We start from the raw sequence: 27,623 nt of genomic DNA, 5'->3' as shown, positions 1-27,623 counted from the left end.
GACTGCACTTTAAAAAGTAGTTTATTGAATATAAAGTGCTTTGGGCAATCCTGAGACCATGGTAAGACACTCAAAATAAATGCAGCCTATTGCTTTATTGGTTTCCTGGGCTCGTCTCACACAGGTTTTAGAGCAACATTGGCAGAGAGCAGGAAACAGCTGGTGCACCTTTGCTCTGGATTCCAGAAACTCAGAACAAAAAAAAAGGTAAAGGAATACTTAAAAAGCTGCATTTACCTCTCCTGCAGAACGATTGCGTAGATTGAGGGAAGACATAAAGTTGGAATAGTCTTTCTTCACGCAAGCAGGCCTTTCAGTTAGCTGAGTCGCCTGCAAAGTAATGCATGAACATGTAAAGCATTCTTGTTGTAAAATGCTTCAATTAGGAGATGGTAAATGTAAGCATTTAGAGACAGAAAATATCAGCTTCTTTAAGTTTTAGCCTCCTGTGACAATTCTGCAAGACAAACATAATTCTGATATTTAACCCATTTTGGAGACTGTAGATAACATATCTGCTACTAAATCTACAAATTCCAATAGGTTTCATCAAAATATCCAACTCTCAGTCAACATCAGTAATTAGAATGAGATTATACTTTATACCATTTCTTGATAATATTAAATAATTACTGTTTCACCGCCACAAACTCATCCAACCAGTTCAGGGCAATATCGGCTATAAAATGTATCGGTGAAAGGGAAATTTGTTTAAACAAAATAGTTTGTGTTTCAGTCACTGTGCCAATAACGCAAGAAAAAATATGGTTCTGATATTTAAAATCACAATTTTGGGGATTGCAGCTTCCATATCTATTAATCGGAACTGAAATTAATGTTATTATGCAATCAGTTAACAGGAACCACAATTTATTGGGGAGGGGGCTGTCTCTGAATACAGCGATCATGGTCCCTAGCATAAGTAACCTTCCAACTCGCTACAAGTGGATCTATATCACTTAACCAAGCTAAGCAGATTGAAGCAACAGACAAACCTGGGACCCTGGCTGGGAGGCAACTATCATAATCAACACACGCTAAGTTTAAACATTTTGGGATTATAAGCATACATCTTCCATGGGTTTATTTACCCTTTTACAGCAGATATTAGCAAGTATCTAAAGCACAGCAACAGATCATTTAGCCCAAGAAGCCCATGCCAGACACCTATTATAAGCTGCCAGTTACATTTTGTGTACGAGTGAAACAGCATAGCATTACCAAGGGACCTAAGGCAAAAACGGATTCTACCTCCGATTGACTTTAAAGACTACAAGCAATTCTCATGCACCAGTTTCAATCCAACCATAGCTAAACAGGGCCAGAGCGCCAACAGTCCATAGTTGGCAGACCATGATTTACAAAATTAAACGGGCTATTAGTAGGTCAACTCATTTAAAATAATCAATGCATTTACCTAAAAAATGCTTAATGAAGGAACTATTTCACAGGATTAAAGTAGTCCTGATGCAGAACGTTGGGTGTTCTATTTTTAACTGGTTAAACCAATGCATAGTGGTACTAAATCCAAAAAATAGCTTTAAGTCCATCAATTAATAGAAAAAAATACAAAGTTATAAAGTATGAGAAGATCTAAATCCACCTAATGCAACTCCATCCCGCTCTGGGTATTGTAAAGATCTGCTGCGTTCATTTTATACTGAGAGTATGCTGCAATTCCCCTCCCCATTTTAGCTTTCTGCACTTTTCTGCTTGACCCAACCGAGTGTCGATTCTTCAAGTGCAAGCCCGGGGGTGTATTAACACTATAGCAAGATTTTTTTTCAATACCACCCATTCACCCCATGCACTGGAGGAAAGTAAAGCACACAACATGCAATGCACCTGTCCAGCCCTAGGCTCGCAGGGACTTACAGCCTGGTATCAATTATATGGTTTGGGGGCAACCACAGACATGAATGGTGCTATATAAATGCAATTCCTTCTAATGATATTTGATAAATCTCCTACAAATGATTATTTGGATGGCTTATAATATCAATATTTTATAAATCTACAATATTAATTTATATATAACTTACAATGTCAACATATATTTTACATTTTATTATATTGATATTTTATAAAACAGCAACATTTTGTACAACACCAATATAGACATTTTATAAGCACTTACAGCATTGCTATTTTATAAGGTTTTACAATATTGAATTAAAAAATTTACCCTATTGATATTTTATAAATATAACTATGTTTCACAAGTGCCTTCGAATTGATATTTTTCAAACACCTAAAATATTAATGCTCCATTATCACGAAGTATTGATAGTTTGCTTAGTTCCTTACAATTAGCAGAAGCAAATAATTTAAAATGCAGCTGGACGATAACCTAAAATCCAAGACCGGATTGTTTTATATTGCATGCCCCACTTTTACAGGTAGTTCTCTAACAGTTTAACAATGCCAGTCATCAGAAGGTAACATTGACAACAGAATAGCACACTTAAAGATATCTATACAGAATACAATATATAAACCTGTATTCTATCCCACCACCTGTTACACTTCCAAGCACGTTGAGCTAACACAAGCAATTTATAACACACGTCATTTACAGAAAGATATTAAAAATGAAAAACATTTTTAAGGGGCATTGCATTATATTGGCCATTCACCTACTGTGCACCATAATTCACTGAAAATCATTCAGCACAGCATGAGTAATTTTTCTGCCATGTAATTCAGAGCATCCAATGCATTCTCTACAGAACTTTTCCTGCACTGATAGTTTAATCAGGCTGCACTAAGCAAGTCTTTCCATTTGAATTTATGTAAAGAAGAATGTTGGAAAGCAAACTGAAGTGACATATTATACATTTCTTTTTCTCCCATTCTCTTCCCCTCCATCCCCATCTAATGAAGGTGCTAAATCTTGGTAAGGTATATTTCTTCCAGTTTTTTTTTTTAAGAACATTACAGCGCAGTACAGGCCCTTCGGCCCTCGATGTTGCGCCGACCTGTGAAACCATCTGACCTACACTATTCCATTTTCATCCATATGTCTATCCAATGACCACTTAAATGCCCTTAAATTTGGCGAGTCTACTACTGTTGCAGGCAGGGCATTCCACGCCCCTACTACTCTCTGAGTAAAGAAACTACCTCTAACATCTGTCCTATATCTATCACCCCTCAACTTAAAGCTATGTCCCCTCGCGTTTGCCATCCCCATCCGAGGAAAAAGACTCTCACTATCCACCCTATCTAACCCTCTGATTATTAGAATTAGAACATTACAGCGCAGTACAGGCCCTTCAGCCCTCGATGTTGCGCCGACCTGTGAAACCATCTGACCTACACTATTCCATTTTCATCCATATGTCTATCCAATGACCACTTAAATGCCCTTAAAGTTGGCGAGTCGACTACTGCTGCAGGCAGGGCGTTCCACGCCCCTACTACTCTCTGAGTAAAGAAACTACCTCTGACATCTGTCCTATATCTATCACCCCTCAACTTAAAGCTATGTCCCCTCGTGTTTGCCATCTTATATGTCTCTATTAAGTTACCTCTCCTCCTCCTTCTCTCCAACGAAAACAACCTCAAGTCCCTCAGCCTTTCCTCGTAAGACCTTCCCTCCATACCAGGCAACATCCTAGTAAATCTCCTCTGCACCCTTTCCATAGCTTCCACATCCTTCCTATAATGCGGTGACCAGAACTGCACGCAATACTCCAGGTGCGGTTTCACCAGAGTTTTGTACAGCTGCAGCATGACCTCGTGGCTCCGAAACTCGATCCTCCTACTAATAAAAGCTAACACACCATATGCCTTCTTAACAGCCCTATTAAATCCCTGAAAGTTGCTACCCAGGTTATGTACCTGGACACCAAGATCTCTCTGTTCATCTACACTACCAAGAATCTTCCCATTAGCCCAGTACTCTGCATTCCTGTTACTCCTTCCAAAGTGAATCACCTCACACTTTTCCGCATTAAACTCCATTTGCCATCTCTCAGCCCAGCTCTGCAGCCTATCTATGTCCCTCTGTACCCTACAACATCCTTCGGCACTATCCACAACTCCACCGACCTTCGTGTCATCCGCAAATTTACTAACCCACCCTTCTACACCCTCTTCCAGGTCATTTATAAAAATGACAAACAGCAGTGGCCCCAAAACAGATCCTTGCGGTACACCACTAGTAACTAAACTCCAGGATGAACATTTGCCATCAACCACCACCCTCTGTCTTCTTTCAGCTAGCCAATTTCTGATCCAAAGCTCTAAATCACCTTGCTTAAAAACTTGCTTAAAAACTGTTACATCTCTAACGTTTTCCAGTTCCAATGCAAGATCAGTGACCTGAAATGTTAACTCGGTTTCTCTTTTTCCAGCACTTTTTTTTTATTCGTTCATGGGATGTGGGCATCGCTGGCTAGGCCAGCATTTATTGCCCATCCCTAATTGCCCTTGAACTGAGTGGCCATTTCAGAGGGCATTTTAAGAGTCAACCATATTGCTGTGGATCTGGGGTCACATGTAGGCCAGACCAGGTAAGGATGGCAGATTTCCTTCCCTAAAGGACATTAGTGAACCAGATGGGTTTTTACAACAATCGACAATGACTTCATGATCACACTAGACTAGCTTTTTAATTCCAGATTTTATTAATTGAATTCAAATTTCACCACCTGCTGTTCTTCCTCATTCAAAAGGCCACTCCTCAAATAAGAGCCTAAAGAGAGTTTGACAGCAGGCTATACAACAGTGGAAGGCTTCGAGGCCATGTCTAATGGTGCACTTGACCCAACATTTGCACAAGCAATACTTTTCACTTTTCAGCAGAGATTTTAGCTCTCATTAGCTTAGGGAGTGCTAAAGCCAAAAGCAGTGCCCTCGCTATCAGCTGAGATCAGCTAACCTAGTACACACGACGTGTTAAAGACCTTCTGGTCTTTATGGCACCGGACCACCAGTAACTGCTAGAAAGTATCCTATGTGTGCTCCCAACATGCAAGTCTTTCCACATATTTTAAGTTCAGAAATGAGAATTTTACAGGGTAAGGTGAGAGGCCTGAACTACGCAGCAGCTTTTCAGTTAAGTCTCACTATTCTTCACTTTTGAAGTAAATTAAATTTTGTGAATAGCAATGCAGCTGCATTCTTCATAGATCACCCAAAGCATGTGCGTTATAAAAAACTTCACTAGAATCTACAGTTACCTCAGATAGGATTAGTAGAAATCATTAAAAGCTTTCAAACCAAATCAAGAAATGCTCTTCCTGGTGATTTAACTGTACCAACCATTAGATCATTAACAACCTTTGCATTTCACCCCGAGATCATAGTTAAACAGTAAAAATCTAAAAATAATCAGAAAACCACTCTGATATACCCAGATTGCACTCACTAATGTTCCAACTTCCAAAATTCATGTTTTAGCTTCCCTTTAAGTTGTTAGACAAAAATGCCACATATAACTTTACAGTCATGATTTCCTTTCTAAACAATTAGGATTTGGGTTTTGCATGAGACAAATGTCAATTTTAAACGATACACCTGTTTTAAGACTGTGGTATTAATATAGAGTCATAGAGAGATACAGCACTGAAAAAGGCCCTTCGGCCCACCAAGTCTGTGCTGACCATCAACCACCCATTTATACTAATCCTACATTAATCCCATTCCCCTCTCACATCCCCACTTTCCCGCAATTCTTCTACCACCTACCTATACTAGGGGCAATTTACCCATCAACCCGCAAGTCTTTTGCATGTGGGAGGAAACCAGAGCACCCGGAGAGAACCCACGCAGGTCACAGAGAGAACTTGCAAACTCCGCACAATTGGAACTTAAGAACTTTATTTTTAAACTTACATTGTGCCCAAACCTCTGAGCACAAACTTTACCTGTAGATAATTTGCTCCAATTAAAGAAATGAGAAACTAAAACTCTCACAAAACAAGTCTAAGTTGTTGGTTATTACTGCAACAAACCTGGGTAATAGGGGAAAATGGCAGCTGTGGAGGTTACACACGGTGCAGGATAATCAGTGAATATGTAAAACAGGGACGACCACATCACAAAACTAATTCATGGGGGAAATAAAACATATAAAATACAAACAAACATATTTCATGGAAAAATTTAAATAAAACATCAGGGCTCCAATGTGTAGCATGACAGAGTGGTGGGATGGCCAGTTGTCTACATCTTTGCCCTCAAGGTGTGATGCGTTAAATGGAAGAGCCCAATTTATGATGACAGCAGGACAACAGAGGGGACCAAATATTCTGACACAGGCTGAGGAGTGATGTATTTTTAGTTACATTTTCTCACTCACTCTCTAAAGGTGTTTAATGGTTGCTGGCATAACAAATCCAATTGTCTCCCTCCAGTACCTCATCCAAGTGACATTCACCTGAGCTCATAAAAACAAGGTGTCAGGAAGCTGTTGATCATAGGGGAGGAGGGGTATGATCCACCTGGCTAAACAAAGTAATGCTGCTGCTTTCCTACGCCATGTATGTTTTAGCTTGGCTCAGTAGTAACACTTGCACCTTGCGGTCAAAAGGTATGAGTTCCAATCCAGTAACTTTAAGCACATAATCCAGACCAACACCTCAGTGCAGTGCTGAGGGAGTGCCGCAGTTTCAGAGGTGCTGTCTTTCGAACAAGACGTTATAACACACCAACTAACTGTTCCAGATGGTTCAAGTGGCCGTTTAAGATCGCACAAACAAGAGCAGTGAGCTCTCTTGTGTTGTGACAATATTCTTTCCTTTACCAACATCAGCACTGGCCATTCAATAACTGATGTTCATGGTATGTTGCTGTTCACCCAAGCACTGTCAAGTTTGTCTACACAAGTACAGATCAAAGTACGTTATTGCATGTGAAGTGTATTGAAACATTTTTGATCACAAGATAAAGTCCTTCCTTTATATGTAGAGAACAATTAAAACCAGTTTTTTGACACGTTCTCCTATGTCAAATGCCACACCTCTTTTTTAATTGAGAGATTAGGAGGAAATACACAACAGCAGCTTGCAGTGACTAAACTGCTGATTTTCCAGGGGCAGTTGTTTAATTGTTTCTCTTTGTTTAGAAACAATTGAATTATTTCCCCGGGATTCCTGCAGCAGAATTCTAATCTGCATGCACACCTTCGTGACATTAAATTTCAAACACCATTCAAAGTAGACAATACTGTATCTTTGCAGTGCAGGTGCAAACACAATTTAGCACAGATATTTGAGCGAAAAATGGAATTTCAATTGCTACATTAATAAAGTTAAATCAAATACACTATTGTTTTAAATTTAAAAATCGAGTTACCGACAGACTCGAGAAACTGGGGCGATTCTCCTTAGAAGGCTAAAAGGAATTTTTTTTTTTTAAAAAAGAGGTTCAGCGGTAACCAGAGGACACCAATTTAAGGCAAATGATGAAAGAACCAGGAGCTGCTATTCAAAGTTTTTTTTTACACAACCAAGACATGACGATCTGTCACTGCCTAAAAGGGTGATGGAAGCAGATTAAATAATAATTTGCAAAAGGGAATTAAATAAATACTTGAAGGGGAACATTTTCAGGACTATGGGGAAAATGTACAGAATTGGATAGCTCTTTTCAAAGAGCTGGCACAGACAAGATGGACCAAATGGCCTACTTCTGTGCTACATCATTCTATGATTCTGAAGCCAATAACTGTTAACTACTAATTCTCAATGTGGAATTAGTGATCGAATGGAACTGTATTCAGAGGTTTGATTCATGATCTGTAATTATACAATCCAACTGCAGGGCCTTCCAGTCTTACTTGGATTAGATTCAATTCAAAAGAGGATAGGTATCCGAAGGGATCCGCGTCTCCACGATTGGGCAGTTGGCTTATGAGTACAGTGGGTCACCCCCATGTGAACCAGAGAAACAAATGACAAATCAGGAATGGAAGAGTAATTAGAACAGGAAACAAATTCAACATTATAGTATTGCTCTTCCCCTGTACCATCAAGCGTAATTCTATATCATGCATTACCAATGCTGTCCCCAATGTACATACCCCGAGTGTAGTGTTCTGTCTGTTGTAACATGCAAAGTTCAAGATACTCTCAGTTGCCATAGCGAGGCCAGTGTGCTGAGACAGACCAGATACCCAGTTCTGATGCTTATTCAAATATTCCTGAAAAACAAAAACAGGAAACTACTCCTTGCACAACCCTGCACTTAAAGTTTGATGGAAAACAAAATCTGATATGAAGGTTAATTTCAGCTGAATAGCATAATTCTAGAAACAAACATGCATCTTATGGATATTGAACAGCCTAAAATTGTACAGTCTTTAAACTTAGAAATATCTAATATTTGGGAACTTTGCCAGAAAAAGTTGCCACAATTCCTCTTTATTCCACGAGACGGCAACACACACTTTATTAAGGTGGGCCTTTTAATATATTCAGGAAGTGGCCATTCAGTCCCTTCAGCCTGCTCCGCCATCCAATTAGATCAGGGCTGATCTGTAACTCAACTCCATTCGCGTGCCTTTGACCCATATTCCTTGATACCCTTACGTGAGAAAAATCTATCAATCTCAGTCTTGAAAGCTTCAACTGGCCCCCCAGTGTCCACGGCATTTCGGGGGCGGGGGGGGGGGGAAAAGAAGTGTTTCAGAGTTATACTATCTGTTGCATGAAGGAATGCATCCCAATTTTACTCCAGAATGTTCGAGCTGTAATTTTAATTTTTGAGACCCTCTTGTTCGAGATTTCCCCACTAAAGGAAATAGGATTTGATAGGGGAGCTAAGGAGAATCTTTTATCATTTTAAACACCTCAATTAGATCATCCCTCAATTCTCTATACGCAAGGAAAAGACAAGCTTATGCAACTCGTCCTCTTAAATTTAACCCTTTAATTCCTGGTAGCCTTCTAGTAAATCTCCACTGCACCCCTTTTGAGGCCAATATATCCTTCCTGAGGAACAGTGCCCAGAACATAACAGTATTCCAGATGAGGTCTACACAACTGAAGCATAACTTCATCCCCTGCGCATTCCAGTCCTCTTGAGATAAAGGCCAATATTCCATTAGTCCTTTTGATTGCTTTTTGTACTTAACCACTCGCTTTCAGTGATGTATACATGGACACTGAAATCTCTTTGCTCCTTCCCAGTTTTGAGTTTCTCACTGTTTAGAAAACATTCCAATTTGTCTACCTTGGATCCATACTAGATGACCTCACACTTCCCTACACAGAACTGCACTTAACAGTTTTTCCCATTTACTTAATCTGCTAACTTTCTGCTCCCCTCTTCACTACTTACGGTGCCTCCTAACTTAGGATGGTCAGCAAAGTTGGATATAAGGCTCTCTATTCCTTCATTTAAGTCATTGATAAATATAGTGAAAAGCTGATGCCCCAGTACAGATCCCTGGGAGACACCATTATTCGCATCCTTCCAATCAGAATAAACCGCTACCTTTCTGGCCCAAGCTTTTGGTCACCTGTCTGAATATGACCTTATACAAACATACGAATTAGGAGCAGGAGTAGGCCACTCGGCCCCTCGAGCCTGCTCTGCCATTCAGTAAGATCATGGCTGATCTGATTGTCACCTCAACTCCACATTCCCGCCTATCCCCAATAACCTTTCACCCCCTTGCCTATCAAGAATCTATCTACTTCTACCTTAAAAATATTCAAAGACTCTGCTTCCACTGCCTTTTGAGGATGAGAGTTCCAAAGACTCACAACCCTCAGGAGAAACAACTTCTCCTCATCTCTGTCTTAAGTGGGTGACCCCTTATTTTTAAACAGTGAACTCTAGTTCCAGATTCTCCCACAAGAGGAAACATCCTTTCCACAGCCACCCTGTCAAGACCCCTCAGGATCTTATATGTTGTAATCAAGTCGCCTCTTACTCTTCTAAATTCCAGTGGATAGAAGCCTAGCCTGTCCAACCTTTCTGCATAAGACAACCCGCCCATTCCAGGTATTACTCTGGTAAACCTTCTCTGAACTGCTTCCAACGCATTTACAGCCTTCCTTAAATAAGGCGACCAATACTGTACACAGTGTTCTTGATGTGGTCTCACCAATGCCCTGTATAGCTGAAGCATAACCTCCCTACTTTTGTGTTCAATTCCCCTCGCAATAAATGATAACATTCTATTATCTTTCCTAATTACTTGCTGTACCTGCATACTAACCTTTCGTGATTCATGCACTAGGACACCCAGATCCCTCTGCATCTCAGATCTCTGCAGTCTCTCACCATTTAGATAATATGCTTCTTTTTTATTCTTCCTGCCAAAATGGACAATTTCACATTTTCCCACATGATACTCCATTTGCCAGATCTTTGCCCACTCACTTAATCTATCCATAACTCTTTGTAGCTCCCTTATGCCCTCTTCACAACTTACTTTCCTACCTATCTTTGTGTTATCAGCAAATTTAGTAACCATGTCTTCAGTCCCTTCATCCAAATCATTTATATAAATATATGGGGCTTGGTGTCAAATTTTGTTTGATAACACTCCTGTGAAGCACCTTGTACTATGTTAAAGGTGCAATATAAATGCAAGCTGTTGTCGCCTACCATCCAGTCAATTTCCACCCAATTGTCTGTCTGCAATTCAGTGTGCTTTCATTTTCTTTTTTCATACACAAGCTGGCGGTTTACCTGAAGATGGGATTTGGTGACGGATGGAGCCCATTTCATCGCCTCCTGCAGGATCCCACCACAACGAGCAGCAAAATCTCGGACAATACTCTGAGGGGGGAAAAAAATCCTCTGATTTATTAGGATTAATCACGGTGAATTATTTTGCAGCTACTCGGGATCTGGATCGCTCTACCTGTCAAGGTGGTGGAAGCTGATTTCAGAAATAATTTTAAAAGCGGAGTTGGACAGGAACTTGAGATTGAGGTACTTACAAGGTGTCAGACAAAAAGGCGGGGATGTGGGACCAAACACAACTGCTCTTTCAAAGAGCTAGCACAGGCACGACAGGCTAAATAGCCTCCTTCTGTGCTGTAAGTTTCTATAAATCTATGATATTCTCACACAGTTTCTAAAACTTAATGTTATTCATGCACTAAATAGTTTTTAAAACAACTTCTGTAAAAACACATATGGAAACTCCTATGCACAAACATTAAAGCAAAACATTCCTTTGTACATTATTCCTCACATTTACATGCTTCAAATGCAAATCAATTGTTGAGCTAGTAATACTTCATATGGAACCTAAATATAAGTTATTCATATTTTTCAAACTCAATTCAAAAATAAGGGCATCACAAGGAAATAAAAGACACTAAGTTAGCAACTTCAATTCAGCTGCAAGTATGGCTGGTATGGAAAATATTCAATTAGTGCAGTAGGAATGCTTTTCAGTCATTGAGAGTAAGGCATATTATTGGGTCACAATTGTATTTGGCAGCTATCCTGTCTTAATCTGGGATCGCTGACATTGAGTATAAATGTAGGCAGGAAAAATGTAATTCCCGAGAATTAACTATCTTTCAGAAAACATTAACATTCTCTTCTCTCCACACACCCCCAAAAATTGTTCAGTTTAAAATTGAACACATGCGATGACAAGATTGAGATCAATAGATTTTTGGGCACTAAGAGAATCAAGGGATATGGGGATAGGCGGGAAGTGGAGTTGATGTGGAAAATCAGCCCTGCTTGTATTAAATGGCAGAACAGGCTTGAGCAGCCATATTGTTTACTCTTACTCCTATTTTTTATGTTCTTAGAAGTTGTTACTCATGGTTTTGGGCTCAGTTATCAAATGCACTGAAACAAAGAGGTTTCATTGTCACCTGTAGTGTGCTGTAGCAGAAAACCAAGATACATCATAAATATTAGTGAATCTCTCCGGAAATCAAGGAAAAACAAATTTTCCTCAGAATGCCTCAGTAATGCTGTAGGTGTAGATAAGGGGATCTGCAGCTTCCAGACCTTATGAACTCTCCACCGAGTGCAAAAGTGCACTGCTGCTATGATATGACTGTGTTAGGTCACTTTACAATGAGAAAACCCTAGTCACACACCACCTACAGGCATAACAGAATGATGACTGCCCAAATAAGGAGTGTGTGACATACAGAGCAAATGTTTTATAGATTAGCTGAACTAGTTACAAGGTTAACCAAACAGGTGGCAAAAGAATTAATTATTGCTGGGAACACGAAACGAGTTGCCAGAAGCAGAGACGACTATAATATGAAGTATGAGTGAGGCACCTGGTGGTGTAGCACAGCAATGTCTAAGGTTTTTGTTCTTGTAGGTTGCTAATACACATAGTTTGCAGCCTCGTGGGCCTTGCATAAAGTTTGTCATTGCTCCAATTAACTTGCATGTATTTCATGATATGCACACAATGTATCTTGGTGTCGGGAGTTAGGATTTAAACACCAAGAACAGCTCTTTCCAGAAGTCTAGACCCATAAAATTCCAAACAGGACAAAATAGCAAATACAAGGACTAATACAACCAAACTGACCAAGCTTTGACAATCAGACTGCCAGGGGTCATGTACTTCACAGTCAGTAGTTTACAAGATGAGTGTATTTAAGGTTTTGTATTTGGTAACCTACATTGCTTCCTGGTCCAGCAACAACTTGATTTTCAAATTCTCATCCTTGTATGTTCAATTCCCTCTCGTGGCCTCCCTCTTTCCCATCTTGTCGCTTCTTCTAGCCCTACAAGCCTCCAAGAATCAGTTTGCCTCCAATTCTGGGCTCTTGCGCATTCCTCATTTCCTTCACCTCACCATTGGCGGCTGTGTCTTCAGCTGTCTAGGCCCTAATCTCTGTAATTCTCTCCCTCTTTCTCCTCCTTTAACTTTCCTTAAAATCTACCTCTTTGACCAAGCTTTGGTTACCTGTCTTAATATCTCCTTATTTGCATCAACATCAAATTTTGTCTAAATTCATTTTTGTGTAGTGTCTTGGGACTCTCAGAATGGTGACAGTCATTGCTAGACCAGGAAGCAATGCAGGTTATCAAATGTAAAATCATAAGTACATTCAACTTGCAAACTACTTACTGTGAAGTAAATGCTGCCCACTGACCCCTGGCTGTCTGATTGTCAAAGCTTGGGCAGTTTGGTTCTATTAGTCCTTGTATTTCCTATTTGCTGTTTTGCTCTGTTTGAATTTTGTGGGTCTGGACTTCTGGAAAGAGCTTTTTTTGGTGGGGTTTACAATGTTGAAGCAGCTATATAAGCACTAGTTGGTGTTGGTGAGTTTATAATCTTCAACAAGACTTCAGGGAAGCTCAAATCTATGGCAATGTACTTCTCCATTAGCGAGAAGAACAAAGGGAGAGGGGAAAGGAAAGAAAAAAGATTGTATGGTTAAACTTGCTGCAGTCAGTTCCTGTGTGGTAAAGGAACTGGAACAGGTTACAAACTGCCTGACAGTGGAAAGCTAATCATTAAAAAGGGGAAAAAATTAAAACATTTTATCATTTCTTTGACCTCAGATAAATATCTGTGTTTTTGAAAATGAAAGGTAACACTACCTCTCTGGCTTCATAGGTATCAGGAACGGTGATTCGATAAGGGGTATCTAGAATGTCATAATAAGGCTGATCCTTGTGGATGTCCTGCAAGGCAAAATATACTTAATCTCATTATCTCTAATTGTGAGAACAGTGTTCCGTCAAGTGCATTTTGTCGACTACGGTCCTTACCGCACTGAGGGAAAGGGAAAGTGTCTGAAGAATATCCAGCATAGTTTTAAGGACAGTACCGCTCCATAACAAATGTGGGAATCTAAAATCACAAACAACAAAAATCAAATGCAACTCGTAATTTTAAAAGGAGAAGGTAACTACAGAATTTGTGCTACCTCTTTACATCCAGGAGTTACATATCGCAGCACCAGGAGAAAACTTGCAACTGTCTCCAACCTTTGGGATAACAAACCTGTACAAATTAAACTCTGTTCCTGTTAAATATATTCTCACCATTAAAAGTTCTGCATCTGGCTCATATCCAATGTCAGCAATGACAACATTTTAGCTACATCAGCAGGGTCCTGTGGGCCATAAAGCCTGATGATTGGCTCCTTGGTACGTTTGGAATGGCAGAACAGGCTCGAGGGGTGGAATGGCTACCATCCCATTCCTATGTTCCCGGCTTCAATTCTGCAAATCTATCATGTTCTCGCAAGTAACCTGGGTAATTTTGCTTCTCAGTGCATGTCCTTGACTATACCAAGCAAGATCTACTGCTATGGTCATAAGCTGTTAACAAATTTGGAAGTAACAGTGCAATTTTTACTTTACAACAGTGTATTGTTGGATACATTTAAAAAAAAATCTGCACACTTCATGAATTACATAGAATGCACTGCACAGACACAGGCCATTCTGCCTGACATGGACCATGCCAGTGTTTATGCTCCACACAAGCCTCTGCCCAACCCTCTTCATCTCACCCTATCAGCATAGCTTATTCCTTTCTCCCTTATATACTTATCTAGCTTCCCTTTAAATGCATCTATGCTATTTGCCTCAACTACTCCTTGAGTTCCACATTCTAACTACTCTCTGGTTAAAGAAGTTCCTCCTGAATTCCCTACTGAATTTATTAGTGGCCATCTTATATTTATGACTCCTAGTTCTGGTCTCGTCCACAATGTATCTATTTTCAAAAATGTAGCGCATCCAGTTTCAAAGCTTAAATTTGACAAAATTATTTTTTTTTTAAAAAAAGATCGTACTTATCTACCAAGCCCGACAAGAACTTGTCAGCAACCCTTCGAATTCTCTTGTGGATATGGTTGAAATTCACCAACAGAAATTGGGCGTGTTTCTCCAGCTCTTCCTCATTTTCTTTTGTTTTGGGCTGAAAGGGGTAATACCGAGGTGTTTCTTTATAAAGAATTATTAATACAGATTCTTGAAAAGTGCTTCAAATAGAGTTAAGTGAAAGACAACTGGTTAAACTAAAGCGCATGGTACCTTGTCTGCCTTAACAGCGAGGAAAACATCAAACACTTTATCAGCTACTGCAACCACACATTGCATCATACCTGCGAAAAAGAACACAAAGATATTTTCAACCTCTATAAGAGAGATTTGAACAGGACTAATTTGCAGGGTTATGGGGAAAAGGCTGGGGTGCAGGACTAAATTGAACAGCTCTTTATAAAAAGCCAGTAAAGACACGATTGGTCAAATTCCCTCTTTTTTTGTATTTGTTCATGGGATGTAGGCATCACTTGCTAGGCCAGCAATTACTGCCCATCCCTAATTGCCCTTGAGAAGGTGGTTCTGTAAGATTCTACGAATCTATGAAATGAAAATCCTTGCATTTATATTGCGCCTTTCATGACCGTACGATGTCCCCAAAGCACTTCACAGCCATTTAAGTACTTTTGAAGTGTAGTCACTATTATAATGTAGGAAAGGCTTTTACCAGTGCTTGATTAGAATGCGCTAGCTTTTCCAGACAGCCTCATGCTGACCTCCGATTCTACAAACAAATAGCAATTCATGTGCATTATGGAAAGTGCTTTCTTTCAGAGGCCAAACAATAGGCAATTCATTAACATCGAACATACAGCAAGACAACTGGCACCTTGGTGCTTCATCTCCATGGGTTAGTGGAAAAGAGACTTTTTAAAATCAGGAGATGCATCAAAATGGGAGGCAGCAGCAAGCTACAAGGCAAGAACTCTAAGCAGGGAGAATGTATGCTTTTACAGTAAGGCCCCACCAAAGTGGGTCTCTGCATGCCTATTCTTCATTCATTTTTGTAATAGTATGCAACCAAAGGTTACACAGGATGTATCAAGTGCTTCTTTTCGTAGTCATGTAAAGTACAAGTTTGACTACTGTGGAATAAAGCTTCTTAGGAATCAAACATTTCACCTGGTGTTAATTCAGGCTGCCTACTGAGAGACTGGCGGAGCACATGTATGGAAAGCATGGAAATCTGATCCACATTACAGGAGAGTTTCATGGTTACATTCTCAGGTCCCAGTATCTCACTAGTAGACATGGGGCAGTGGGAGTCAACTTCTTTAAGAACCAGAATGCTAATAGAAATGACCGACAACACTGAACCTGAGCCATCCACGGTAGACCTCAATTCGTAATCATCTCCTACTCTTCAAATGCTTACCCGCTTTATCTTTCTGAATAGCTTTGTCCTCCAAATATCGAAACATAACTTGAAAACGGTCCTGGTCTGTAGAGCGCGATACTCTGTAAACAACATGAAACATATTAGCAGCTATACTATGCAGTATAAGTGCAGAAAAGGATTCTTGCATTTAATGTTAGAAAGTTTCTCAGACCTCATATATTCCAGACGGTACACAGAGAGTAGATAAGTAGACATTGCAAAATCCAACTTATTAATGAGGGCAGAGACTTCTGGAGGAGGATCCAGGAGATTTATGATGGTGCTTCTCAATTCATTCAGTTCAGCCTAATGATGATAATAATAAGAAAAACAATTATCTTATATTTTTCACTACCAATTAAATTAGTAATTTCAAGAGATGCGAGAAGATTGCAGTGAAATATGACAGCAGAATACACACTTATTAAAACCCTTGCTGCATCAGACCTGGACATGCTCAATGCTGACGCTCAATGTAAAAGCATTCCATTCCCCCAACACTGATATTCCTCACTTTAATGAGCCAAAAAGGTGAAATTTTGAAGAGTTTGAAACATCATAGGATCCCTGCGTTCAGCTAGTTTTTACTCTACTTCCGTGGCAGGTACTGCTTGGTTCTACCATCATCTCCCTCAGTTCCTTTCCTGTCGGTGGGGGCAGGCAGCGAATAGATTGCAGATTCAAAAACTCCTGTAGCTCAAATGCTTCGTTGGAACTACAGGTCCAATAAAATGCTTGCCTCTTTTAAAAAGCAATGTTCTCTACTGTCAATTTACCTGAACTGAAAATAACTGATCAAGGTTATTTCTTGTGTGGCATGCCTGTGACATTTGTCTGGCAATTAAGAGTTACAACTCAGTGGTACAGATAGATTGGTTTGGGAATCTGATGTTAAAGGGGAAAGCTAGCGGTGTAATGTAATGGAGACGACTACGAGTATCATTACCGTCCTTAAAACAGAAAATGCTGGAATACACAGACATTCATCAGCAGTGGTTAAGGTTTTTTCCCATTTCCACCTTTCTCTTAACATTTGCCCTTGATTGATAAGCAGGTACTTAAGTAAATATTTTCTGGCTAAACTATGGAATCTGTACAAATTGTTCCAGGAGCTGCTGGTACGGTTGGGGGTGGGGGTGGGGGTTTGGGGGTGGTGGAGGGGCTAAGACAAGATCTAAAGGACACTATTGACAGATTTTTATGACTTGGATCAGTGATAATCAAACATTATCTGAATGTATTCCAGCATTGTTAGTTTTCTTTTTTTTAAAAAAATGTTTGCTAAAGGAGTTATGCTTTAACAATGTCAACTGACAAAGGATTAGTGCTTGATTCGTGATGTATGCTTACAAAATCGAACAGCACAGAAGGAGCCATTTGACCCACTGTGTCTGTGCCGGCTCTTTGAAAGATTATTCCGATGAGTCCCAATCCCTTGCTCTTTCCCCACAGCTCTGTAAATTTCTCCTTTTCAGGTATATATCCAATCCCCTTTTGAAAGTTACTATTGAATCTGCTTTCATCACCTCTTCAGGCAGTGCTTTCCAGATCATAACTTCTTTCCTTATTCTTTGAAGAAAAATAATCTTCTGCTCACCAGTTATTAAGGCAGATCAGCAATTAAGAACCCCATCAGCATGAAAGGCCTGAACATATATCTGTGTCATTGTACCCAGATAGAGTGGGATCAAAATTCAAAGACGTTAGAACATTCTTTATATGGTTAGTACTCTCACCTCTGCGTCAGATGATGTGAGTTCAAGCCCCATTCCAGAGACTCGAGCACAAAAATCTAGGCTGACACATCAGTGCAGTACTGATGGAGGTGCCATCTTTCGGTTGAGATGTTAAATCGAGGTCCCGCCTGCTCTCTCAGGGTAGAGCTTGTTGAGCTCAAATTGGCTGTCATGTTTCCTAATTACAACAGTGACCACACTTCAAAAGTTCCTCATTGGCTATAAAGTGTTTTGGGATATCCTGAGGTTGTGAAAGGTTCTATATAAATGCAAGATTTTTTAATGTGTTTCTGCTATTTTTGCTGCATTTTCCTCAGATGTTTGTATGTCACTGAGAAACATCCATCCAGAATGTTAAACTGAGACGTAATCTTCTGTCTTTTCACCTCTCCTGCCCTCCCACACGTCACGCACCATCCTAGATTGGCTGGCACGCTTCATTCAGGCCTCGACATGCTGCCACTAGAAGGTGTGACCACTCAACTGTGAAATTTTCCTACAGTGAATCATCAGCCTTGCAGCCCAGCCAAGAATGAACAATTACGAGAGCGAGTCTTCATCCTACACTGTCATCAAGTACTCTAGCACACTCGGACACCGGACAACGAATATTTTGTTTTGTCTCTGGAATAAAGTGGATGTTCTTACTGGAGAAACTGTGTCATTCTTCAGGGCAGAGTTATACTGCAGTTCAGAGCGTAAAGGCTCTCCTCCAGGGAAGGTCAACAGTGGAGACTTGGTGGCTATTTCGCACACTCCCTCGTACCACTCCTCTGGCCATAGCCCTACAAGAATACAGGAAGCATACACATTACTAGCAGCTAGAACAGTCGATTTCAGAAAAAAGAATCAGTGGCAGTGAAGCCTGAATGGAGATATCACAGCTTCCTACAAAAAAACAATAGGAAGAACTGCTAATTGTCAATGATGTGTATAATCAAACTGTACGACATGTAAAATAATTAATATACATTGTCAAATCTTCTGATCAGTATGATCCACATATTTATAGTTCAGACATTTGCTTTTGAAAAGAATGATATTTCCTCTCTCACTAAATTCACTGATGCACCTGTCTATTCTAAGCCTCTGTGAGCAAATTCTACATATATGCAGAAAAATAACCAACCACTGGGTAAAATTTCTTTACACATAATTGAAAAAAATGAATTGCAAAAGGAAGGATAATGCCTTTAAATATCGGAACGAACCCAGATTAATTAAAAGGTGTATTATAAGTACAGCAATATATCCCAAGACAATCTTTGTAAAGTGTCATAACAAATGAGATTGTGTCCCCAACTGATCTGAACATTTTACTAGAATATGCCTTCTGATGTTTATCATGGCCTCACTGCAGTCTAAACAGCAAGTTTAATGAAGCAATACTTTACCTTACTGACACAACAGAGAGAGGGAGGGAGGGAGAGAGAGAGAGAGAGAGAGAGAGAGAGAGAGAGAGAGGGGGGGGGGGGAAAGAGAGAGAGAAAGAAAAGAATGAAAGAGAAAAAGAAAAAAGGAAGGGAATAAAAGAAATCTATAAAATTAATAAGGGATTTAGTCTCGTATTTTTTTTTAATTTCCACAATTAAATTCCAGATATATACGAACAATTTTCACAAGTTCAGCAGTTCGGCAAGTGATTTATCACTGTTTAAGCCCCTCAAAAACCTGCAGCTTGCGTGATTTCCCATCAGCAGAAATTTCAAGTTCTTGACTCAACGTTAAAAAGAACAATAAATCAGATTTTGCGGTGGCACGGTCACCGCTACTGGATGTAGGAGAGGCCCCGCAAATTCTGGAGTGCATGAGCACGATAGTGCGCAAATCTGAAAGTCACGGTGGGCCAACCAATGAAAACAATGCTACTCCCAAGGGTTCACTACTTCAAATGCCAAGTAAGGAACCAGCATGCATTTGGGCTAATTGCCCACTAATTCTGAATTAATTACAATTTAAAATTTTACGCCCGTCTTTTCAGCTTAAGGGGCCTCTTTTCAATTTGCAAATATTTAATGAGGAGTCCAATACAATTTCAGAAGTTAAAATGGAGTTATTTAACATTTCTTAACATGAGCCTTTCAAAAATATAATAAATAGTCATTTGGTAGTACAGAACTTGAGTATTGCTGAAAATAGAGACATGTTGTCGAAGCTTTTCGCCTTGCACACATCAGGACAATCGCAAGAATGCCAATGTAAGGGAAAACAACAACTTTATAATGTATGAGAAGAGAGTGCTAATTGGTTGGCAAGTGAACTCTGATTGGTAGAGGCATTGCCATGGAGAATGCACCAGTTTACAGTTTATTTATTTTTATTTATTTAGCGATACAGCACTGACACAGGCCCTTCGGCCCACCGAGTCTGTGCCGACCATCAACCACCCATTTATACTAATTCTACACTAATCCCATATTCCTACCACATCCCCACCTGTCCCTATATTTCCCTACCACCTACCTATACTAGGGGAAATTTATAATGGCCAATTTACCTACCAACCTGCAAGTCTTAGGCTGTGGGAGGAAACCGGAGCACCCGGAGGAAACCCACGCAGACACAGGGAGAACTTGCAAACTCCACACAGGCAGTACCCAGAATTGAACCCGGGTCGCTGGAGCTGTGAGGCTGCGGTGCTAACCACTGCGCCGCCCACAGTGACTGACAGTTAACTGCCAAGCTTTGTTTGAAATTTAAACCAGGCAGCTTGAATCAGATTGGTCAAGGAATTGCCCTGAGGAATCAACCAGCGAATAGCTGTCACTTATTTATTTAGCTGAAATTGGCACAATGTTTGCATATATTCTTTCTGTCTGCAAAGAACAGGGCCCTGTGTATTGATATATGTAGCTTCCAGTAGGCGCAAATGCACCACACTGCAAGCTCCACTGACAATCTTAAATTGGTTGTCGGCGTAGTTCTCAGCACACTGAGGATTATTTAGCAAATGTTGTCCAATCCCGGAATCACAGCTAACGTTGGACACAGTGTTTTGGTTTTGCAAGCACGGGCTGGTTGCGTAAGGCCTGTACCTTGCCCGTTGCGAACAGCAGAAGGGACATGTTGTTTAATATGTCTTTGGGTCGCATGGCCTATATACCTAGCATCACACTGGCATTGAAATTCATATAGCAATTACTCATTTATATGATAGGCAAAACGTCTTTTTGGCTTGACAGCAGCATCTTGTTAATGGCGAACACCACACAAGGTGGACTGGGCACTTTTCAGGGCCGAAAATGACAGCCTTAGTTTGCGTGATATACAGCGAAAAATGATCTGATCAGGATAGCCACTGTCACACAGGATGTCTTTGATTCGCCCTATTTCAGCATCAAGCTTGCATGGTGAGCAAATGGCTCGGGCCCTATTTACGACAAAGTCTCTATTTTCAGCAATCTAATAAATCTTGTGAAAAAGTAAAACCTATGACTGTTTAGCATGATTTATCAGACTTTTTAAAATGATTTATCAATCAAAATTATTTTACTTTATAAAAATCTGTTTAATTTTGTAAAATTAATTATGTCTACTAAAAATATCATTTTCCACTGCCTTTTTACTGCAGCAGCCTTTTTGTTTCCAATTTTTGTGGTGCAGTGACTGTAGGCCAAGCCCACAACTGCCTGCCATTTTCACCTGCACTAGCCTGCGTCGTTGGCCCTTGCTACAACCCACGCCAGGAGGGAATCCTCTCTCAAGGCAGCCACAATTCTCACCACTGGAACTGCAGTAGATTGTCATTCGATGTCAGTGGTGAGCATCGTCACTCTGCCACGGACTGCAAAATCCAGACCAATGTTTTTGGAATAATACTGAACTAGAAACCTCACAATAAGCATGTTACAGCCCAGTATTTTAGCATTCTCTCAGGTACCTGAACCTTCCACAGCAAATCCCATCACAACAGAGTAGAGCCAGAAGTCACGGAACAGCTTCTGAAGCCTAGGTTTAGCATCTTTGATTGGAGGCAGTCGTCTTGTCAGCTGAAAAACAGAAGTCACATAATTAGCAACTCCACCAAATATATTTGTCTGAACACACAGATCATTTTGCAAGTCTTCATTCGGGAGGTTTGAAACTATGAATTGTAAAGCAGATTGATTTTGAAAATATAAGTCAATTTTTGCCCTGCTTGCTTTGGTCTCATGCTGCAGAGGTATTGATTTTGAGTCTTCAATTAACTTCCATCAGAGGTACAGGTCAAAGTTTGAGACATGTCCCCAACACCATCCCTTATCTGGTTCTGAATTTGGAAAAAGGTGGAAGCTCCATTTAAACTAACATTTCGCATTAGGAGCGCCACTGCAGGGGGGGGCAGGTGTCATCTTAATAAAATACATGTATCTCATGGAAATTACAGCACAGAAACAAGCCATTCAGCCCAACTGGCCTATGCTGACATTTATACCCCACACGAGCCTCCTGCTACCTACTTCATCTAATCCTATCAGTAGGGCCCCACCAAATTCACGGTCAAATTTATTCACATTTCACGTAACTAGATCATAAATTTCAGTGTTGCAACAAACCAAATGATCTACTTAAAACAAAAAAAAGCAAGGAAGGTTTCTAGTTTCAAATAGCATTTATTCTATACTCAAAAACTATCGTAAAAAGCTAAACAGGTTACATTCTTTATTCACCAAAATCTAGTTGAATGTGAGCATGGAGACTCACATGCGTTAATTTGAAACTTCATCTCTTTGCAAAGTGTAGCAAAAACCTTCAGTAGGTCACCCTGTCGTAATTTATTTGCACTTGGCAAGCAACTACCATTTTGCACATTACATTGAATGAAAGCCCACAGCTTTGGGTGATCAAGTTTTTACCAATGGTATGTTGGCGCTTGCAAAAGCATTCAAAGGTTCCATTGTAACCGATTGACGATTATCTCAGCTCTCTGTTGACTTCTTAAAAAGAGATGAAATCGTTGCTTGTTTTTTTGCATGTTCGTTTTCCAGCAGTGCGGTGTTGGGCACTCTCTGCTGTGTTGGCTTTCAGACTCTAAGTGGCGCTGAACCGTTGCCTGCCATGTGTGATCCAATGAAACATTGCAGCTTGTACAACAGTATTCCACCATCGGCATGCTGAATTTGACTTCCAAATTATTTTTCTCCAATGTGCTGCAGTAATGGTTATGACAGTTTTTGATTTGCTCATTCTGGCATTCTCATTTGTCTGCTAATACTCGAGACTGCTTCTCTCAAAACTGCACCGGAAGCCCTCCCTCATCTACCAACCAGCGAGGTGTGTCAATCACTAAAATGCATGATGTTCACAACATGCCCAGCAATCAGCGTGGTGAGCCTTTTGTCAATCACTAATTTATTGGAGTTCTTTGAAGAAGTAACATGTGCTGTGGATAAAGTGGAACCGGTGGATGTACTGTACTTAGATTTCCTGAAGGCATTTGAGATGATGCCACATCAAAGGTTATTGCAGAAAATAAAAGCTCATGGTATAGGGGGTAGCATATTGGCATCGGTAGAATCACAGAATTGTTACAGTGCAGAAGGAGGCCGTTCGGCCCATTGGCTCTCTGGAAGAGCAACTCTCTCAGTTCCATTCCTGCCTTCTGCCCATAACTGCACATTCTTCCTTTTCATATAACTGTCTAATTCCCTCTTAAATGCTTCAATTGAACCTGCCTCCACCACATTCTGAAGATTATTTCCTGTTAGCTAGCCAAACAGTAGGCATAATTGGACCATTTTCTGTTTGACAAGATGTAATGAGCGGTGTGCCGCAGGGATCAGTGCTGGGGCCTCAACTTTTACAATTTATATAAATGACTTGGATGAAGGGACTGAAGATATGGTTTCTACATTTGCTGATGACACAAAGTTAGGTAGGAAAGTAACTTGTGAAGAGGACATAAGGAGGTTACAAAGGGATATAGATAGGTTAAGTGAGTAGGCAAAGATCTGGCAAATGGAGTATAATGTTGGAAAATGTGAAATTGTCCATTTTGGCAGGAAGAATAAAAAAAGCATATTATCTAAATGGTAAGAGATTGCAGAGCTCCAAGATGCAGAGGGAAATGGGTGTCCTAGTGCATGAATTGCACAAGATTAGTATGCAGGTTCAGCAAGTAATTAGGAAAGCTAATAGACTATTATAGCTTATTGCGAAGGGAATTGAATACAAAAGTAGGGAGGTTATGCTTCAGTTATACAGGGCATTGATGAGACCACATTTGCACTACTGTGTACAGTATTGGTCTCCTCATTTAAGGAAGGATGTAAATGTGTTGGAAGCAGTTCAAGAGAGGGTTTACTAAACTAATACCTGGAATGGGTGGGTTTTCTTATGATGAAAGATTGGACAGGCTGGGCTTGTATCCACTGGTGTTTAGAAGAGTAAGATGTGGCTTGATTGAAAAATACAAGATCCTGAGGGGTCTTGACAGGGTGGCTGTGGAAAGGATGCTTCCCCTTGCGGAAGAATCTAGAACTAGGGGTCTATTTAAAAATAAAAGAGGTCGTCCATTTAAGACAGAGATGAGGATAAACCTCTTCTCTCAGAGGGTTGTGAGTCTTCGGAATTCTCATCCTCAGAAGTCAGTGGAAGCAATGTCTTGAAATATTGTTAAGGCAGAAGGAGATAGATTCTTGATAAGCAAGGTGACAAAAAGTTATTGGGATTGGTGGGACTGTGGAGTTGATCAGCCATGATCTTATTGAATGGCGGAGCAGACTCAAGGGGCCGAGTGACATACTTTGTATGTCCGTATGTACTAAAATGGGCAAAGTTCACAAAAGCCCAATTTCATGGAGCACCCGAGATTTCATGATCCATAATGCATTTTTCACAGCCATGAATTTGGTAGGGCCCTATCCATCAGCATAACCTTCTATTCCTTTGCGCCTTGTGTGTTTATCTAGCTTCCCCTTAAATGCATCTATGCTATTCACCTCAACCACTTCATGTGTTAGCAGGTTCCACATTCTAACCACTCTCTGGATAAAGAAGTTTCTTCCGAATTCGTAATTTATTGTAACTATCTTGTACTTAACACCCAAGTTTCGAATTCCCCACAAGTGAAAACATTTTCTCCATGTTGATCCAATCAAATCCTTTCATAATTTTGAAGACCTCTATTTGGTTGCTCATCAGCCTTTCCTTTTCTGGAAAAATTATATCTTTTACTGGGGGAGCACTGGCAAGTCTTGGTTCAAACTATCTGATCGAGCACGTGCACCAATGGAGGGCTTCATCTGTTTGAGGTACTGACTGCAGGAACAAACTCTGTGCCAGGTACAATGCCCAGGAGCACAACTACCTGATGATCACAAGTTCAGCTGCTAATTTCATTCTGATCAGAGGTTGATTTATCATGCCTTCCCCTCCCACAAGCAAGCTGGAGGTCACATTTGGTGCACTGATAACAAAGTTGACTGAGCAGACAGCAATATTTATGTGGCAAGTCCAAAATAACCTTTGACACAAACATCTTTTCTCCTCAATGCTTCTCCATGTGCCAGCTCAGCCTTCTTGCAGGTACTCAGGACAGGCACACTGAGTTGCTTTGGTATTAGTGTCTAATTTACTGCCACTTCTCTTTTTGTTTCTGTTTGTCTCTTTTATCTTGCTCATCCTCATTGTTTTCCATTTCCCTTCTCATACATCTACCGAACCTTGCTTCATTCTGCTATTCCCATGTACTTCTCCTCTAGACCCATCTTTTGTTTCTTTACTTGTCTCGTTACCATCTCCTTCTGCCTTGCATCATTTCCCGTTTTGTCATCATTTAATTTCTCCTGCCTTCCACCCTATCACAGACCTTCCCCTTTGTTATTTTCCTCCCCTCTCCCTGTCACTGTACTTGCTTAAAAACTGTTACATCTAACGTTTTCCAGTTCTAATGCAAGATCAGTGACCTGAAATGTTAACTCGGTTTCTCTTTTTCCAGCACTTTTATTTTATTCGTGCAAGGGATGTGGGCGTCGCTGGCTAGGCCAGCATTTATTGCCCATCCCTAATTGCCCTTGAACTGAGTGGCCATTTCAGAGGGCATTTTAAGAGTCAACCATATTGCTGTGCATCTGGGGTCACATGTAGGCCAGACCAGGTAAGGATGGCAGATTTCCTTCCCTAAAGGACATTAGTGAACCAGATGGGTTTTTACAACAATCGACAATGACTTCATGATCACACTAGACTAGCTTTTTAATTCCAGATTTTATTAATTGAATTCAAATTTCACCATCTGCTCTGCTGGGATTCGAACCCATGTCCCCAGAGCATTAGCCTGGGCCTCTGGGCTACCAGTCCAGTGACCTTACTACTATGCTACCGCCTCCCTGTGAACTGTTTTTATTATAAATGAGTTGACCTATTGGGAGAAAAGAAAGTAATCTGGCATTTTAAAATTGCTGCTGTATATTGTTATGACCGAGGCGTGAGCAACGCACTGTCAATTCAGTCCCATCACTCCACAGGTCGCAGCATATTAATAAGGTTTTCCTACCCAACCGGAAAACAACCAAATTAAACACCCTAGTAATCCTCAGAATAAAACAGACCAAACCAAGTATCTCTAAACAACAACAAATTAACTTTTTATTAAAAACTAAAATCTTAAACACTAATAAAATAAACCTATGTCTAAAGAATTTATAACTTATTTTAACCTAACTTCCCCCATTCACACACATCCACTCAAAAATCAATGGTTAACCGGTTTTTAAAAAGAATGATTTTAAAAAAAAATTAACTTTCTTAAGAATAAATAACTGGGTTGTTAGTCTTTGTGGGTTACCTTCCTGATAGGTGAGGTATCCTAGTGTAAAAATAATCAAATGCCACACGATGTCTCCTTGCGGATTTGATGAAGCAGTCTTAGTAGACAGGCATTCGGCTGCAGCAGGCGTCACACAGTTCTTTCAACGATGAGCACAGCAATAGGTCTACTTGAATTTTTAAAAATAGGCAGTCTCTCAGTCAAAACTTTACTCCGAATTCCAGCAAACATAATCAGTCAAGACAGAGTCAATCTTGAAGCAAAGACTCTTAGACTGCAAGTAAAGAAAAAGGAATTTTGCTACCTCCAGCAATACAAATGGTCTCTTCAAAGGATTTTTTCCCTCCTTAGGCAATTAACACAGCCTGTAGCTCATTGTAGAATTTATACTGAGAGAAATAGATAGCTCCTTTCCTTCAGTAAGCACGCTTCACTGGTGTCTCTCAAAAACTGGTTTTAGCTGTTTTTTTTTTTTACAAACAGTTAAATTGCAGCATTATACCATGTGACCTCCTCACGCTCCTGCAGTTGCCTAGGTAACAACTGCAGCTAGCACACATTTCGCAGAAATCTAACACTTCTCTCTCTGTCTTAAAGAACAAAGAACAGTACAGCACAGGAACAGGCCATTCGGCTCTCCAAGCCTGCACCGATCTTGATGCCTGCCGAAACTAACATCTTCTGCACTTCCAGGGCCCATATCCCTCGATTCCCTTCCTATTCATATATTTGTCAAGATGTCTCTTAAACGTCACTATCGTATCTGCTTCCACCACCTCCCCCGGCAGCAAGTTCCAGGCACTCACCACCCTCTGTGTAAAAAAACTTGCCTCGCACATTCCCTCTAAACTTTGCCCCTCGCACCTTAAACCTATGTCCCCTAGTAACTGACTCTTCCACCCTGGGAAAAAGCTTATGACTATCCACTCTGTCCATGCCGCTCATAACTTTGTAAACCTCTATCATGTCGCCCCTCCACCTTCGTCGTTCCAGTGAAAGCAATCCGAGTTTTTCCAAC

At 40.4% G+C, this 27,623-nt stretch overlaps 1 protein-coding gene across 1 annotated transcript in view; it reads right to left on the bottom strand.

Annotated features, from left to right (window-relative positions):
- Positions 1-27,623, bottom strand: part of pi4kab (phosphatidylinositol 4-kinase, catalytic, alpha b) — a 167,379-nt gene that overhangs the window by 69,827 nt on the left and 69,929 nt on the right. Inside the window, exons 20-30 of the mRNA XM_068054681.1 lie at positions 21,737-21,845; positions 18,505-18,641; positions 16,293-16,426; positions 16,118-16,200; positions 14,953-15,023; positions 14,712-14,836; positions 13,678-13,759; positions 13,507-13,590; positions 10,651-10,740; positions 8,030-8,149; positions 238-330 (exon numbers count right to left, since the gene is read on the bottom strand). Of these exons, the coding sequence (XP_067910782.1) occupies positions 238-330; positions 8,030-8,149; positions 10,651-10,740; positions 13,507-13,590; positions 13,678-13,759; positions 14,712-14,836; positions 14,953-15,023; positions 16,118-16,200; positions 16,293-16,426; positions 18,505-18,641; positions 21,737-21,845 (1,128 nt within the window). The remainder of the gene's footprint in view (positions 1-237; positions 331-8,029; positions 8,150-10,650; positions 10,741-13,506; positions 13,591-13,677; positions 13,760-14,711; positions 14,837-14,952; positions 15,024-16,117; positions 16,201-16,292; positions 16,427-18,504; positions 18,642-21,736; positions 21,846-27,623) is intronic.

Source organism: Heterodontus francisci, chromosome 23 (genome assembly GCF_036365525.1).
Source record: "Heterodontus francisci isolate sHetFra1 chromosome 23, sHetFra1.hap1, whole genome shotgun sequence".
NCBI classification, from domain to species: domain Eukaryota; kingdom Metazoa; phylum Chordata; class Chondrichthyes; order Heterodontiformes; family Heterodontidae; genus Heterodontus; species Heterodontus francisci.
This window is presented reverse-complemented; position numbering and strand designations above follow the sequence as displayed.